General features: G+C 35.9%; 2 protein-coding genes across 5 annotated transcripts in view; one reads left to right on the plus strand and one right to left on the minus strand.

Moving 5' to 3' along the window:
* ROBO1 (roundabout guidance receptor 1) overlaps nt 1-16,008 on the minus strand; it is a 1,085,200-nt gene that overhangs the window by 199,354 nt on the left and 869,838 nt on the right. The window lies entirely within an intron of this gene.
* LOC101047253 (eukaryotic translation initiation factor 1A, Y-chromosomal-like) lies at nt 8,701-9,170 on the plus strand. Its single transcript, XM_003928310.3, has one exon. It carries the CDS (start codon nt 8,736-8,738, stop codon nt 9,168-9,170), a length of 435 nt encoding a protein of 144 aa, XP_003928359.1. The 5' UTR covers nt 8,701-8,735.

Raw genomic sequence — 16,008 nt, forward strand, 5'->3', positions numbered from 1 at the left:
CCTGATTGCCTTTCGCAGCTACGTTAAGAGTTCAGTGTAAAGAAAAGCATTCCAAACGCCAGCTTGCAAACTAGGTTTTTATGTGAAACTCTAATAAAACAGCAGCAGATGTTTCTATGCTATTAATTTGTTTGGGAAATTTTTGGCTGGTTCACTCCAAATCAACTGTTATCCCTTGTCCAACAACTGCAGCATTCACTTCTTTTTTACACAGGGAGAAAGAGAAGGGAAGCTTTTCCTTTGGAACAGATATCGTACCAATTTGTTGTATGCATGGGAAAGCGAATGCCAGCACTTATGTATTATTTTTTAAATTCCCTTAGAAACTGCTGAAGGGTGTTTTTCACTATTGAAGGAAAAAAAAATCACCCATTCAAATTGCTGAAGCAAAAAATAAAGTACACTATTGACTATTGGTAGGTAAACATATATTGAGTAACACAGTATGAATTTTATTATAAAGATTAATAATTTTACAAAACCTTTATTTATTTGACGTTTAACCCCGCTTATATTGATGTACATTGTTGGTAAATCTATTCTGGTTTTGATTTACATGGGAAAAAAAAAAAAAAGATAGACACCCTGTAAAATTTTCACACTATCCTACTTAATTCACTTCCATTCCTCTTCCTCCACTTTTTCAATCCATTCTTGCTGCCCTATAGTTCTTAAAAGATCACCTTTGACTGGAGATAAACATCTCTTGTTGATTTTTATTAAAACACTGAATGTTTTACCTTCAGAAAGAAAACAAAAAAAGATCTAAAAAAACTAAAATAAAGCCTTTCCTTACCTTAGTAATTTTCCTACTTTCAATCAACCTTCTCAAGAAAAAGGCAAAACTGGGAAGAAATCAAAGTGCCACTTGATTGCTTCCAAAGAAGCCAGTTATCCTCTGTAACTGGGCAGTTTTCTTTATATGAAATTAAGCTCTCTGGCTGGAAAAACTAAGTATAATTTTTAAGGACTGCTCTCAGTCTATACAGCTTATTAATATCTTTCAAGATTACTCTGATATCTTTCATGGGATTCAAATGGAAACCCGTAAGCCTATTACTCTTTGAGGCTGCTGGCTAAATTGCCAAAATGATTTGGATTTCAATTTTGTTTCTAAAACAAATGTAATAAAGTCTCATTAACAAATTCAACTAAAGTTGGTTCAAGTTCAAAAAGTCTGCACATTCTAGTGTAATTAGAGGCAAGAAAGTTTGAAAGCCCTAATGGAATTTTCTGTAATTCACTCTTTAATTGGAAAACGTTTGCTACTTGGAAGTATTTCCATGATATAAGGGCCAACTAACAAAGCATAGTAACCTTGTAAGAGTCTTTCTGATCTTTTGACATTCTAACTGCTCTCCCAGTCCTGTGGAAACATCTAAATCCTACAATATCTCTCAATTGCCCTGAAAATAGAATCCATGTTTTCATTTGATGAGCACTTTTATGATCTGGCTCCTCTCCTGCTCACCTCTCCTCTCCATCTCTTGACCTCCCATGACACTCTATATTCCAGGCAGACTGAATCAATCTCAGTTTCCTAAACTAGGCACTATCCCTCTAGCCACTAATCAGGAACTAGTATACTATGTCCTACATCCTAGAGTCTTAACTAGCAAACTCCTGTCACGTGTGTCTCAAATTCAATCCATTTCTCATCTATAAGTTTTCTCTAACTCCTTTCTTCCCATTGAATTTACTTCCTTATCATTGCCTGCTCTATACAAGGTGAGGCAAAGCTCATATCTATGTGTTCACATTATAGTCCTAACTTCTGCTAAAGCAAGATATATTGCACCTGTCAGTCCTACCCAAGCTCATTCACAGTAGGAACTATTTAATGTTACCAAGAAATCCTTTCCTAGCAAGGTGCCTGAATTTTAGGAGTCCTTTGATAATATGCTTGGCAGTGAACATTCTTTTGTACCTCTACAATGCCAGCACACGTTTTGTTATGTGGAGGCCACACAGCATCTAAATCAACAGTGAGTTTTCTAAAGTTAACGCATCCTAAACTGTCTCTATTCTGAATCGTCCTACCAAATCATGTTTCTCTCACACTCCTCCTTTACTGAATAACCTTCTAAATCTCCCATTGCAGAGTCAAAGACAAATTGTGGCCTTCAAGACTCTGTGTATATCATTTGTTCGCCCCATTTCCTCTCTCACTTCTTTTAATATACTTCTACCTAATTCACTCAGTTCCAGCCAGGCTGGAGTCTTGGCGTTCACTTTAATGCCTCAGGCACGTTTTTCTACCTTCAGGGCTTTTGTAGCTACAATTTCTTCTACTTGGATAATGGATACCCACAAAGCTCCCTACTTTAACTCCTTTAGATCTTTACTCAAATGTCATGTATTCAATGATGATTATTCTGATCCTCTTATTTAAAACTGAATAAACATCCTGGTACTTGGAATTCCTTACCCCTCTTCTTGCTCTATTTTGCTTCTTCAGCATTTAACCTGCCATCCATTTTACTTATTTATATTATTTACTGTATGCTCCTCTTTATTGTAAACCCCAAGAGCAGGGATTGGTATCCGCTTTATTCTTTTGTCACTCCAGCACCTAGAATAGTGACTGCCACTAAAAGGATACTAAATTAACATTTAATTGAATAGTATATGATAAACATAATAAAATTTAAATATAATTTTAGTTCTAAGCGTGATATCTAACTATGCTAAAATAAGCTAAAATCCTGAACTTAACTATTATTTAATCACATTGTTGCAATTATTTACATGGTAGAATTTAAAAACTGACAAGAACGAAATATTAACTATTTTATACCTAAACTTCTAGAAGTATTTTTACCTATCTTGGTAGTTTTATAAAAATTTATAGAAGAGTTTCCATATAAAATTTTCTTTAGATCTTAGAAAAATATAAGTAATTAACTACTCCAGATATAGATATTTTAAGTGATTCATTAGCAAAACTAAAAAACACATACAGATTTGTCCATTGCTATATGATCTAATCTTTGGAAAAAGAAAACCACGATTTAGCCAATATTCAAATAATAAGAAAATAATTCATATTTCAGATATTACTCATTTATTATAGAAGTTTTACATGCATGCATACACACACACACACACACACACACACACATCACTTTGATAACGAAAGGAATACAGAAGGCTGTCAAAGTCATAAAGCTTGAAATTCACACATTGAGCTGAAAGCTCATGTTTGTAAAATATCAACGAATTTCAAAATCATTTCTTGATTTTGTTGGATATTACAAGGGATAAATGTGTGTGTGTGTTTATATATATATATATATACGTGTATATACATGTATATACACGTATATATATATATATATATATATATATATATATATATATAAATTGTTGTGTCCTTATTTAACTGGACCAAAAAAGAATGTTTATATTTTCCTAACTTAAAATTAGTTTAATATTGAAACATTAATATCCTTACTTCCAGTTAATCAGCAATCACTTAGAATTCTCAGAATCATTCTGTTTAACCAAAATACATTTTTGTCAATCACGCTACAAAAAAAAACAAAGTAATATGTCATGCACATCTGTGCTTTCATTCTCTACCTTACATAGTTGGTGGATCAGAGACCTCAGCAAAGGCATTCTGCGTCAATTCTAGAGTCTAGAATTCTAGAGTCAATTCTCAGTGACTACTTTATACTGCGTCCCTATAGTACTGGCCTAAGGCTAGTGACATTAATTTTAGCTCTCAATTCTTTTCATCATACTAGCTGCCATTTATTGAAGTCCACTACAGGCAAAACTTGCTTGATAAGTTAATTAATATGTTGTTAAGGCTTAGAGGTAACCTTAACAATGTATTAATTACATGGATATTGTCCTATGAAGGTGAATCTAAAGTAATACTATTTCTTCATTCATTCATTCAGCCAAATATTCTAATATTCCCAAATCCTAGACTCATTAGCTTACCATAATGTTCACTAAGATATATGCCAGTTTTCTTAGTTAATTGAAAGTGTAGGTTTTTGAGGCTAATATTTAAAATAGAGTCCAGGGTGTTTTAGATATACCTATTTTAATCACTAGGATTGAGGTTTTTTACTCTTTATCAGCTTGAACAAAGGGTACCTTTAATAACAATGTTTTTCCTTTGATTCTAAGGAAATTATTGTCTATGGTCACATTGCCCAATAGTGATATAATGTGAGCCACTATGCAATTTAAAATTTTTCTAGTAATCACATAAAAATAACAAGTTGAAACTAATTTTATACATTTTATTTAAAAAAAAAAAAAAAAAGAAAGAAACAAAGAAAGCTGAGCTAGACCAAAATCTAGGCTCCCTATGCTAAACAGCCAAATTGTGAATACAAAGGAAAAGTACTTGAAAGAGATTAGGAGTGCTATTCCAGTAAACACACAGAAGATAAGAAACAAAAACAGCTTGATTACTGATATGGAAAGAGTTCTAATGATCTACATAAAAGGTCAAACTAGCTGCAATATGCCCTTAAGCCAAAACCTAATCTAAGGCAAAGACCCATTTCTTTCCCATTCTATGAAGGTTGAGGGAGATGAATAAAGCTACAGAAGAAAAGTTGGAAGCTAGCAGAGGTTGGTTCATAGGATTTTTTAAAAAATAAGCAGTCTCAAGAACATGAAAGGACAAGGTGAAGCAGCAAGCATGTTCACAGCGCTTTCACTAGGAGTAGGTTTCATTGCAAGGAACCACTTTCTTTGCTCATCCATAAGAAGCAACTTTCATCTGTTTAATTTTTTTAATGAGATTGCAGCAAATCAGTCACATCATTAGCCTCCATTTGTAATTTTACTCCTCTTTGTTATTTCCACATCTGCAGTTACTTCCTCCGGTGAAATCTTAAACCCCTCAGTGTCATTCATGAGGGTTGAAATAAATTTCTTCCAAACTCCTGGTAACACTGATAATGCATATAAAAATATGCAGTTTCTATATAAATATTTCCAGTTATCCAGAAGATCTAGCTAAGATAATTGATGGGGGCTACACTAAGCAAAAATTTTCAATGTAGACAAAACAGCATTCTATTTAAAGAAGTTGCCATCTAAGACTTTCATTGTTATAGTGATGTCAATGCCTGGCTTAAAAGCTTCAAAGGACAAGCTGATATTCTTGGCAGGGGATAATACAGCTGGTGACTTTAAGTTGAAGCCAACATTCATTTACCATTAACAAAAATCCTACGGTCATTAAGAATTATGATAAAACTATTCTGTCTGTGTTCCATAAATGGAACAAAGCACAAATGACAGTACATCTGTTTGCAGCATGGTTTACTATTATGAGCCCATTGTTGAGATCTACTATGCAAAAAAGGAGTCCTTTCAAAATATTATTGCTTATTGACAATGCATCCAGTCACCCAAGAACTCTGATGGAGAAGTACAAAAAGATTGATGTTGTTTCCATGCTTGCTAACACAACACTCATTCTGTAATCCTTGGATCAAGGAGTAATTTTGGATTTCAAGCCTCATTATTTAAGAACTACATTAATACTTTGTAAGGATACTGCTGCCATAGTGATCCCTCCAATGGAGCTGGGCAAAGTAAACAGAAAACTTGCTGGAAAGGATTTACCATTTTTGGTCCCATGAAGATCATTTGTGACTCATGGGAGGAGGCCAATATATTAACATTATGAGGAGTTTAAAAGAAGTTTATTTCAACCCTCATGAATGACACCAAGGGGTTTAAGACCTCAGTGGAGAAAGTAACTGCAGATGTGGTGGAAACAGCAAGATAAGTAGAATTACAAGTGGAGCCTGATGATGTGACTGAATTGCTGCACTCTCATAAGAAAATGTGAACAGATGAAGAGTTGCTTCTTAAGGATAATCAAAGAAAGTGGTTCCTTCACATGAAATCTGCCCCTAGTGAAGATACTGTGAACATTGTTGAAATGGCCACAAAGGAGTTATTAAACCATTACATATGCTTAGTAATAAAGCAGTGGCAACATTTGCGTGGGTTAACAACCATTCTGAAAGAAGTTCTACTGTGAGTAAAATGCTATCAAACAGCAGCACATGCTACAGAAAAATCTCTAGTGGAAGGAAGAGTCAATCAGTATGGCGAACTTCATTGCTGTCTTATTTTAAGAAATTACCACAGCCACCCCAGCCTTCTGCAATCACCATCCTGATCAGTCAGCAGCCATCAACATCAAGGCAAGACCTTTTTCCAGCAAAAAGATTTATGACTCATTGAAGATTCAGATGATTGTCTGCATTTTTAGCAATATTTAAAAATTAAGTTATATACTTTTTTTAAGACATAACAGTATGGAACATGTGATGACAGTATAGTATAATCATAAGTTTTACATGTAGAGAATACAAGAAAATTCACGTGAGTCATTTTCTTGTAATACTAGCTTTGTTGTGATGCTCTGGAAATGAACTCGCAGTATCTCTGAAGTATACCTGTATATGAATTCACTACATCAAAAGATGAGGTGGAAAAAACACAGATGGCATGTTCAATAGATCCAGAAAAGTCGTTTCATATCATTCAAAACTCACTTATGAGAAGAAAAAAAAATCTGAAAATTAAGAAGAGGAAATTTAAAGCGAGAATATTTACATGGAAATATTCCATGAAGTCCTTTTTGAATCAGAAATAAGACAGACAAGCTCAGCATCACATTGTTGTGGAGGTCCCAAAAAACAGAGCTAGTAAAAGCTGCCAAGAATTTCAGCCACTAGTTATAGTTTCAACGGTCATAGTTCCAACTACTATGGTTCCTAACCAAAATCTGGTAAAGTACAAAGACGGGAATCCAGGATAACTATCTCAGACTTAGGTGGAGATGTCCTTCACTGACACTTTCATTTTTCCAGATTATATCCCAGAGTTGAGAGTAATTCAGCATTAGAGGACATGAATCCCCAATGGTTATATCAAAATATAGTTAAAACCTGTGCAGGAATCTTCCAAACAAAACCACTTCAACAGCTACAGTTTGCAGCCAGAAGAGGTGACTGAGTAAAAGATGGAGTTCAACTGCATCAGTTGCAGTATTTTCTCCTATCCCTACTCCCTCAATCTTTTATAAGGAAGGGTCAAGTGAACCAGCAGTAGGGTGTTAGGCCAGGATGGTGGTCTGTGGCGAGAGGGTAGATCTAATTCCTTGACTGAATCCTGGCCCAGCCTGTCCAGCGTCTCAGCTGGCATTAGGTTGCAGCCAGTACTGTGGGGATTGGGAGGCCAGTGCTCTACAACACGCATAGCTGGGCTGACCCGGGTTTCTAAAGTCCCATGCCAGATGCACTGGAGTGGCATGATTCATGCCCTGTGCCTCTGGGAGGGTGCTGCCTGCAGTGACCCCTTCAATCCTCTACTGGGCCAGACCCGCCCAGGATGATTTGTGGAAGCCGGGATCCTGCTGCCACCGTGGCAGGATGCACACCTGGGCTTGGGTCTGGCAGGTACCTGATGCTCTGAGCAGCAGGAGGCCACGATGATGTCTTCTGGCCAGTAGAAGTAGCAGCCATCTGCGCCTTGCAGGCCGAATTGGCGGCGCGAGGCCCTGCGTGCCGGCGGCCATCTTGAAGCATTCCTGCCTCGAGCCCGAAAGTGCTTCTGGGACAATGGCGGCCGCCACTGAGGGTGAGTGAGCTGGAGCTTCTGTTTGTGAGTTCCTTGAACACTTGGGGCCTTGACTTCCAGGAAGAGCCTCTTCAACTTTTTATCGCTCTCTCCTTTTTTTTTTTTTTGGTCTTTGAGACGAAGTCTCACTTTGCGGCTCACTGCGATCTCCGCCGCCCGGGTTCCAGCGATTCTCCTGCCCCAGCCTCCCAAGGAGCTGGGACCACTGGCAGGCACCACCCCACCCAGCCAGTGTTCGTATTTTTGGTAGAGACGGGGTTTCGCCACGTTGGCCAGGCTGGTCTTCCAAGTCCTGACCCTGTGCTCCGCCCTCCTCGGCCTCCCAAAGTGCTGGAAGCCACCGCCCCTCCCCTCTTTTTCACTTTTCTATTGAACTTGACAGCAGTCCCCCTCGGTCATAGTTTCGTTTTGGGAGGATTCAGTCACTTGCTGCCAACCCCAGTCTGAAAATAGGTAAGAGGCACTACATGAGCATAACTATTATTTATAGTATATTGTTATAATTGTTCTACCTTGTTAGTCATTGTTAATCTCATCTTAACTGGGCCTAATTTATACATTAAACTTTATCATAAATATGTATATATAGGAAGAAACATAATGTATACAGGGTTCAATACTATCTGCCATTCTGGCATCCACTGGGGGTCTTGGAACATATCCCCCATGGACAAGGGGGACTACAGTGTTTGGTTTTTGTTGTTTGTTCTGGTAGGGCATTGTAATAAATTCTGGATGCTAATCCTTTGTCACAGATGTTGTGAATACCTCTGGATTATCTTGTGTTTTCACTCCATAGTTTCTCGAATGCACATAAGATTCTAATTTTAATGTCAAGTTTAGTGCTTTTTGTCTTTATGATTATTGCTTTCTGAATCCTGTTTATCTTTAATTACTCCAAAGTCATAAAGGCTTCATTTCTAATTTGTGTCCTAAATGATTTATAGTTTTTCTTTTCACATATAGAGCTTTATTTGGAACTAATTTCTTTGCAGAATATAAAATATGGACTAGGCATCCATAGTCTACAAAAAAGAAAAACTTTTTAAAAATTTTCTCGAGAAAGGAGTTGGAAGAGGTCACAGGAGGCCCTCAACGCCACCATGCCCAAGAATAAAGGTAAAGGCGGGAAAAACAGGCGCAGGGGTAAGAATGAGAATGAATCTGAAAAAAGAGAGTTGGTGTTTAAAGAGGACGGACAGGAGTATGCTCAGGTCATCAAAATGTTGGGAAATGGACGATTGGAAGCATTGTGTTTTGATGGTGTAAAGAGGTTATGCCATATCAGAGGGAAATTGAGAAAAAAGGTTTGGATAAATACTTCAGACATTTTATTGGTTGGTCTACGAGACTATCAGGATAACAAAGCTGATGTAATTTTAAAGTACAATGCAGACGAAGCTAGAAGTCTGAAGGCATATGGCGAGCTTCCAGAACATGCTAAAATCAATGAAACAGACACATTTGGTCCTGGAGATGAGGATGAAATCCAGTTTGATGATATTGGAGATGATGATGAAGACATTGACAATCTCTAAACTGAACTGAGTGACTTTACATTTGAAGTTTTCTGAGGATTGTTCTACAGTTGGGATTTTGACTATCACCAGTTAAGAAGAGAAATTCGTTTCATTTATAGTTTGTTAAAGCAAACTGATCTGTTTTCATTGTTTTAAAGTATTTATTTCTGTAAAAGCTGATGACACTGAATAATCTTAAATGTTTAATACTTTATTGTTTTGATGTAATGGAACTTAGAGATAAAAGATCATAATATTTGCTGTAAAAACAAATAAACGAATGCCTTTTCTGCTGTGATAACTTTACTTCAAGTAATTGGATATTTTGAATACATTTCTGCTTTGTAATCATCATAAGTTATATTAAGTCCTACTTCCAGTTAATCTATTTACTCTACAGTCTTTCTGTATGTTTCAGCTACTTAGATGTTCTCCTAAAGTTTCTGATACAATTTAAAGAAGACAAATCTATATTTGGAATCAGAAAAAAAATGGACTTTTTAAAACATTTATGTAGCCACATGTATTTTTATACTAACATTGATGCCTTATAAATTCTTTTGTCATGTGTGCCTCCTGTTATTAAGGGAAAAAAGAAGCATTTCCAATGTGCAGTTTTTAAAGTGTAGCAACTTTGAGTAGCAATTTAGAATGTTTAACAGTTGCAGAAATTGAACCCTAAATGGCAACCAATTATCTTAACATTGGAAATACTGCTATGCCATTTTGTTTTCAAAAGTAATTCATTGCAACCCACAGTCTTTGAAACAAGTAAATTTCAATGTATAAATGAAAAACTAATTTTATAGTACATTCTATAAACAGCTTTTCTCACATTGTCCCTAAACTGCCAGAGGAGGAGGCAACCATACTGTATGGGAAGATAGTTTCAAGCTGGGTGTGGTGGCTCACACCTGTAATCCTAGCACTGTGGGAGGCCAAGGTAGGCAGATCACCTAAGTTCAGGTGTTCAACACCAGCCTGACCAACGTGGTAAAATGGTATCTTTACTACAAATACAAAAATTAATGGGTCATGCCAGTATCCCAGCTACTCAGGAAGCTAAGGCAGCAGAACTGCTTGAACCTGGAAGGTGGAGGTTGCAGTGAACCGAGATCTCGCCACTGAACTCCAACTTGGGTGACAGAGCAGGACTTCCTCTCAAAATCTGAATGGAAGAGCTACAACAATCCATGTAATAATAAAGAGTAATGTTCAGTGTATTTTCGCATAACTTCGTGGTGTTAGTGTATTTCATTATGGGTACTGATTTTTTTTTTAATACATACCAGTAAGATTTTATATTGCAATTTGCACTTTTAAAGTTTTCTTCTTAAAGTTATAAAGTGAAAATAAAGGCTGGACTAGTTAGAAAAAAATTTTTTCTCCATATAATCAATTGTCCTAATACTTTTTATTGAAAAGATCATCTTTTTCTCTACACTTGTATTATCAGCTCTCAGATTAATCAAGTTTCATTTCTATGTCTCTGAAATCAAGTTTTATGTCTGTGCATCTGACTCTGGGCTCATAATTCTCTCCCATGATCTGTCTGTCTATCCCTGCTCCAATATCAACTATGTTCACTACTACAGCCTTACAGTAAGTTTTTATATTTGACAAGGCAGGGTCTTCTATCAAATTCTTATTTTTAGGCCTATCTTGATTACTTTGCTTTCTTGTCCTTATATAAAAATTTTATGTCAGTTTGTCAGTTCCCCACTAACCTGATACACACACAGACACAAACCTGTTGAGAATTTTATTAGAATTGAAAGAAAAAAAAATAAAATCCTTATTCTCAATTAATAAGGAAAAAATGACTCCCTATTTTTCCTAACCTAAGATCCATTATGCCCAATGGGATAGAACTTTTAAAACTTTTTGATTCGCTTTTCCATGTCTATAAACAGGTCTTTATAATGCACTCAGGTTGCTATAACTTAAAAGACTACAATCAAACAAAATATACAGTGATCCAATTTGAAAACAAAGGGCTTTCATATTCTGCCTACACTTGGCAATTTCTCTACTTCTGTCAGGTTGGGTCTATAAATATATTATCTGTTTGATTAGAGGCGAATTTCTTTCAGTTTGCTCACTCCAAGAAAACTCTTCATACTTATATTTTGCAGTGTTGTTTTTAATGCTTTTAAATTTTGTGTGTATCTATGTAGGACATGACTAGCAATAGATTAAGCATTTTATGTTGAGTCATTTTATGCTTACAAATAATCCTATCAGATGGATACTATTATCTACATTTACAGCTGCAGAAACTGACTCCTGGAGACATAAAGTAACTTACCCAAAGACAGCTAGGAAATGCCAAGGCTTGGATTCAAACCCAAATTTTTACTAACTTTAATGTAGGTAGAATAAATCTTTGCCAAATGTATAAAAAATGGTAATCAAACTCAGATTAGGAAGAGACCAAAGTAGCTACTGTTTAAGTTATTAAAGATGTATGGTATTAATTGAGATTTTATTTACTTAAATCATTCATTGTTGATAGCTCTAGTCTACACCAGACTTTGTGTTCTCCGCTCTGGAATTATTCCATTGTGCTGTGGCTAGATCTATGCTTTGTTTCTCTTGCCAAGAACCTCAGCTAGTCCGAGAAGCCTCACATACTAGTCTGTAACTATATTAAAACTGCTGCAAATAACTGCTGGGCAGACTGACTCTTATATCATTCACACCAGAAGTTAAGTGGCAATGTGCCATCACAATTTCTTTCTGATTTGAAAGCTATGAAATTTGCTCTGGCACCCTTTTGACAATGTGAAAAATAAAAAATCCCTCTCTGACACATACACACAAATACATAAACTTCTTTGTGATCTTTCTTGGTTTAAAATATGATTCTAATTACAGTGAAACTTCGTCTACCTGGCCCAGTAAGAAAATAATTCAAGCCAGTTAGTTCACTTCCCCTTTTGTGTACAAATCATACAAAGCAAAATGGCGCGATCTCGGCTCATTGCAGCATCCACCTCCTGGGCTCAAGTAATTCTCCTGACTCAGCCTTCCGAGTAGCTGGGATTACAGGTGCACGTCACCGCACCTGCCTAATTTTTGTATTTTTGGTAGAGACAGGATTTTGCCATGTTGGCCAGACTGGTCTCAAACTCCTGACCTCCTGATCCTCCAACCTCAGCCTCCCAAAGTGCTGGGATTACAGACATGGGCCACTGCGCCCATCTGATATTGATGTTTTATCTTATTATATCTCATCTGTGTAGTCACTACGTGTTCAGATGTGCTTATTCTTAGTGATTCATTTATTTCCCTCTAAATTGGTAACTTTTCACATGTAAAGATTTCAGATACCAACTTACAAACTAGTTAAGATTGTTTATAAATTAATTGTCAACAGATTGATAATAATAACATGCCCACCCCTTCTTTCCCAGCTCTCATACGGCACATAATGAGTATTTGGATTTGGCCCAAAGAGATGAGGTTGCAGGATAATTTAATTTAGTTTGATTAAATTTCACATAATTCAGTTCCTTTCAACAAACTTTTACAGACATCTGTGCCTAATCTCATACTCCCCAAACCTGGGTCCTTATTCTTTGCTCCACAAGCAGATCCTGAGACAGGCTTTGAGTGCCATCACCTATAGGGAAGTGGAAAATTCAGACAGAGAGGAAGCAGTAGAGGTGGTCATCATGAGCAGATGGATTATCATTATAGACAATGGGTCAGTGCCACCCAAGCCCTCAAGAACACTGTTTGGAAGACCCTTCAGTGTTCTTCCACCTGAAAGGAGCAAAAGCTAATGTGTAATTATACATCAGCCTCTGGAACACACACACACACACACACACACACACACACAGACACACACACACACAAATGTACAGTGTTGGTTGAGGGCTAGTTCTAGAAATGCTAATTCACAGCTACCTATATGCACAGCCCAAGGATGGGGACACAAAAATAGTCAAAGATATTTGTAAAATGAAGTTCTTAGAATGTGGGGAGCACCTGTATTATCCACCACAACCTCCTTCAACTGCACAAGGAAAACATCTAGCGATTCTCTGGGGCTGTTCTTGTTGCTTGTGCCAGCTGCCTTAAATAAAGCCAATATTCTATAAGCACCTGCTGAACACAAAATCTATACTAGGCACTCTGGGAAAGACAAATATTGAAGATACAAAGACATAGTCCCTGCACATCAAAGGGATTAGAAAATGAGCTTTTCTGATTCTGCAATCTGGTGGCTGAGTTCTACACACACTCTCTAAACTGAAAAAAAAGCTAGATTACAGATTTTTGAAAGTACCACATGTATACCACATATTATATATTTCTCAGTACATATCAGAATACATGTTTTCCTCTGAAAAATCGACATTTCTGTGAGTTAAAAATGTGTGCCTTCGTCATTCTGGTCAAACTTAAATGTCTAGCCACAGAAAATGGAAAACGGAACAAAAGGAGGAGAGTTTTGTTTATACTTTGAATAGCATGGAAATATTTTCCAATGATTGAAAATTAACATTTACAAATTGAGTAGAATATACTTTATTCATGCACAATAGTGCATTTGTTAACAGTGACATATTTATCTGGCCTTTCCCAGTCCTAGGAAAAAATTATGTCAATTTTCCCTCAGACTGCCTTCCTATTCTGTCACACAAATTATTTCATGAAACATGAATCCAAATGTTCTGTTCTTTTTCAATTTCCTTTCACCACAAATTCCAGAGTTCTACACTTCATGGCTTTTCAGTAACAATTCAGTCTTTTTATTCTAATGGCAAAACTGAAATACTGCTGTCTTTAATCAAGCTACTTTTGACATGTCTTCAATAGGGAAGATTCAGCCTTTTGTGTTAAAAGAAAACTTTAAAAAAATAATTACAATGATTTTAAATGATTTTTTTAATCAATGCATTTTCAGCTCTTGGGACACTCTTCACTACATTTTCCCATCATTTTTGCAATGCTTTTGCTCCTTATTGTTAATGACAAACAATCTATAAATACAGAAATGGTCATATTTTAAGGATTTCTCATTGGACAAGCAAATACCTGTAACATAACAGAGTATCTCAAAATTTTAGTTAATTGACTACACTATTTCTCTAATAACAAGTCTAAGATCTAAGAGGGAAATAAGGAAGACAGGGAGAAATACCAAACATGCTCATCAAGTAACTCAAAGCAAACGGGCTCACTCCGGCAATCTGTTAGCAAATTTTAAGGATTGGCTATATATACGTGTGGCGGAAAGCATGTGTCCAGGCAATGCAAACCTGCAAGAGGACATGACCTCTGAGGTCTGACCCTGCCTACATTTCCAGCCTCGGCTCACATCACTTTTACCTTGTGGTCTTTCAACATACAGTGCCCTTTTCTGCCTCTAAGCTTTTAAACATTTACCTAGCATGCTCCTATCTCTAGTTATTCACTTGCCTAATCCATACTTACCCTTCTTGTTTCAGATACCTGTCATCTTGTTAGAGATTTCTTTTCTCTGAATACAAAATTTAAAGTAGATCCCTATGAACACTAGCTATCAGAGTACTAATTTCTTTTCTTCTCAAATTTTGTCACAATTTGTGTGTGCATGTGTGTGTTTGGCACATGAGCATGCATGAGTGTATGTCTTATGAATAAATGAATGGTACTTAATTTTTATTTAGAACTTTGGGATAAATAGAGAGCTATACACTTACTATTCACTGAAATTAATGAGAGACATGACTTGCTGATTTCCTTGAAGTTGCATTACACTAGTTACTCAAGAGCTTGAACTAAGAATTATTTGTTTTTATTTCCTTATTCCTATAACAGTGTCTGCCATATTGTAGGAAAACAAAAAAGAAGTTTTTTGAATTAAATAAATCTATAAGTATGACATGAGAGTTTCCAATTCTTACATTAGTCAGTGGCAAGGAGAACCCTAGTATGTGACAAGAGATATATTAGGTTAGTGCAGAAGTAATTGAGGATTTTGCAATTGAAAGTAATGGCAAAAATGACAATTACTTTTGCAACAACCTAATATTATAAATATTCTTCATCTACTCTCTAAAAACAAATATTTTGTTCTTGAGATGCCTTTTACCCTAATTGGTAAATAATCATTAAACAATCTAGTTAGAAAAGATGGATTGTTTGTGATTTTTGCATTATTCAAGGCTGTTTGTAAAACTTTTCCTCTTTTCAAACAAAATATATTTGGTAAGGCTAAATGGCAAAGACTGGCTTAAAACACTATTAGGAGCCACAATTTATAATGATTTACATCAGGATATAATAAAGTCATGATAGAAGTTATGAAACTTAAGAAAATAAGTTTTGAGATGAAATAAACAGAATCAAGTCCTGATTTAACTGTGTAAAAAATAACTTTGGACAAATTATTTAGAGTCTATAAAAGAAGATTACTATTCTTTATCCACTTGATAGGGATAATAATAGCCCTTATATTTTTGTAAGCATTGGAAGATCCTAAATGAGGCAAATATCATAATGGTTGCATGCATGTAGTAATAAAGGACAGCTATAGTAATGCTGGTTATTACTAATTATTTTATTAGGCAATGTTTGAATTCCCTAACCTGCCATTTTCTCGCCTTTTTGTTCTGCTTCTGCACCTACTGTTTGTTACTTTCCTTCCATGTTGGAAATGTCCTTTTTTACAAAGGCATTCCTTTCACCTAAATTCTATATTTCACTTTTTTTCACCCTCTGTTAAAATCTCTTTTCTAATTAACGTCCTTTTCTATAAAACTCAATTTAAATCCCTTTTAACACTATCACTCTCACAAGGCATCAGTTCCTTCAAATACATGAAGATTGAATTAGATACAAATAATTTGTCTTTGAATGC

This window comes from Saimiri boliviensis, chromosome 18, assembly GCF_048565385.1.
Source record: "Saimiri boliviensis isolate mSaiBol1 chromosome 18, mSaiBol1.pri, whole genome shotgun sequence".
NCBI lineage: Eukaryota > Metazoa > Chordata > Mammalia > Primates > Cebidae > Saimiri > Saimiri boliviensis.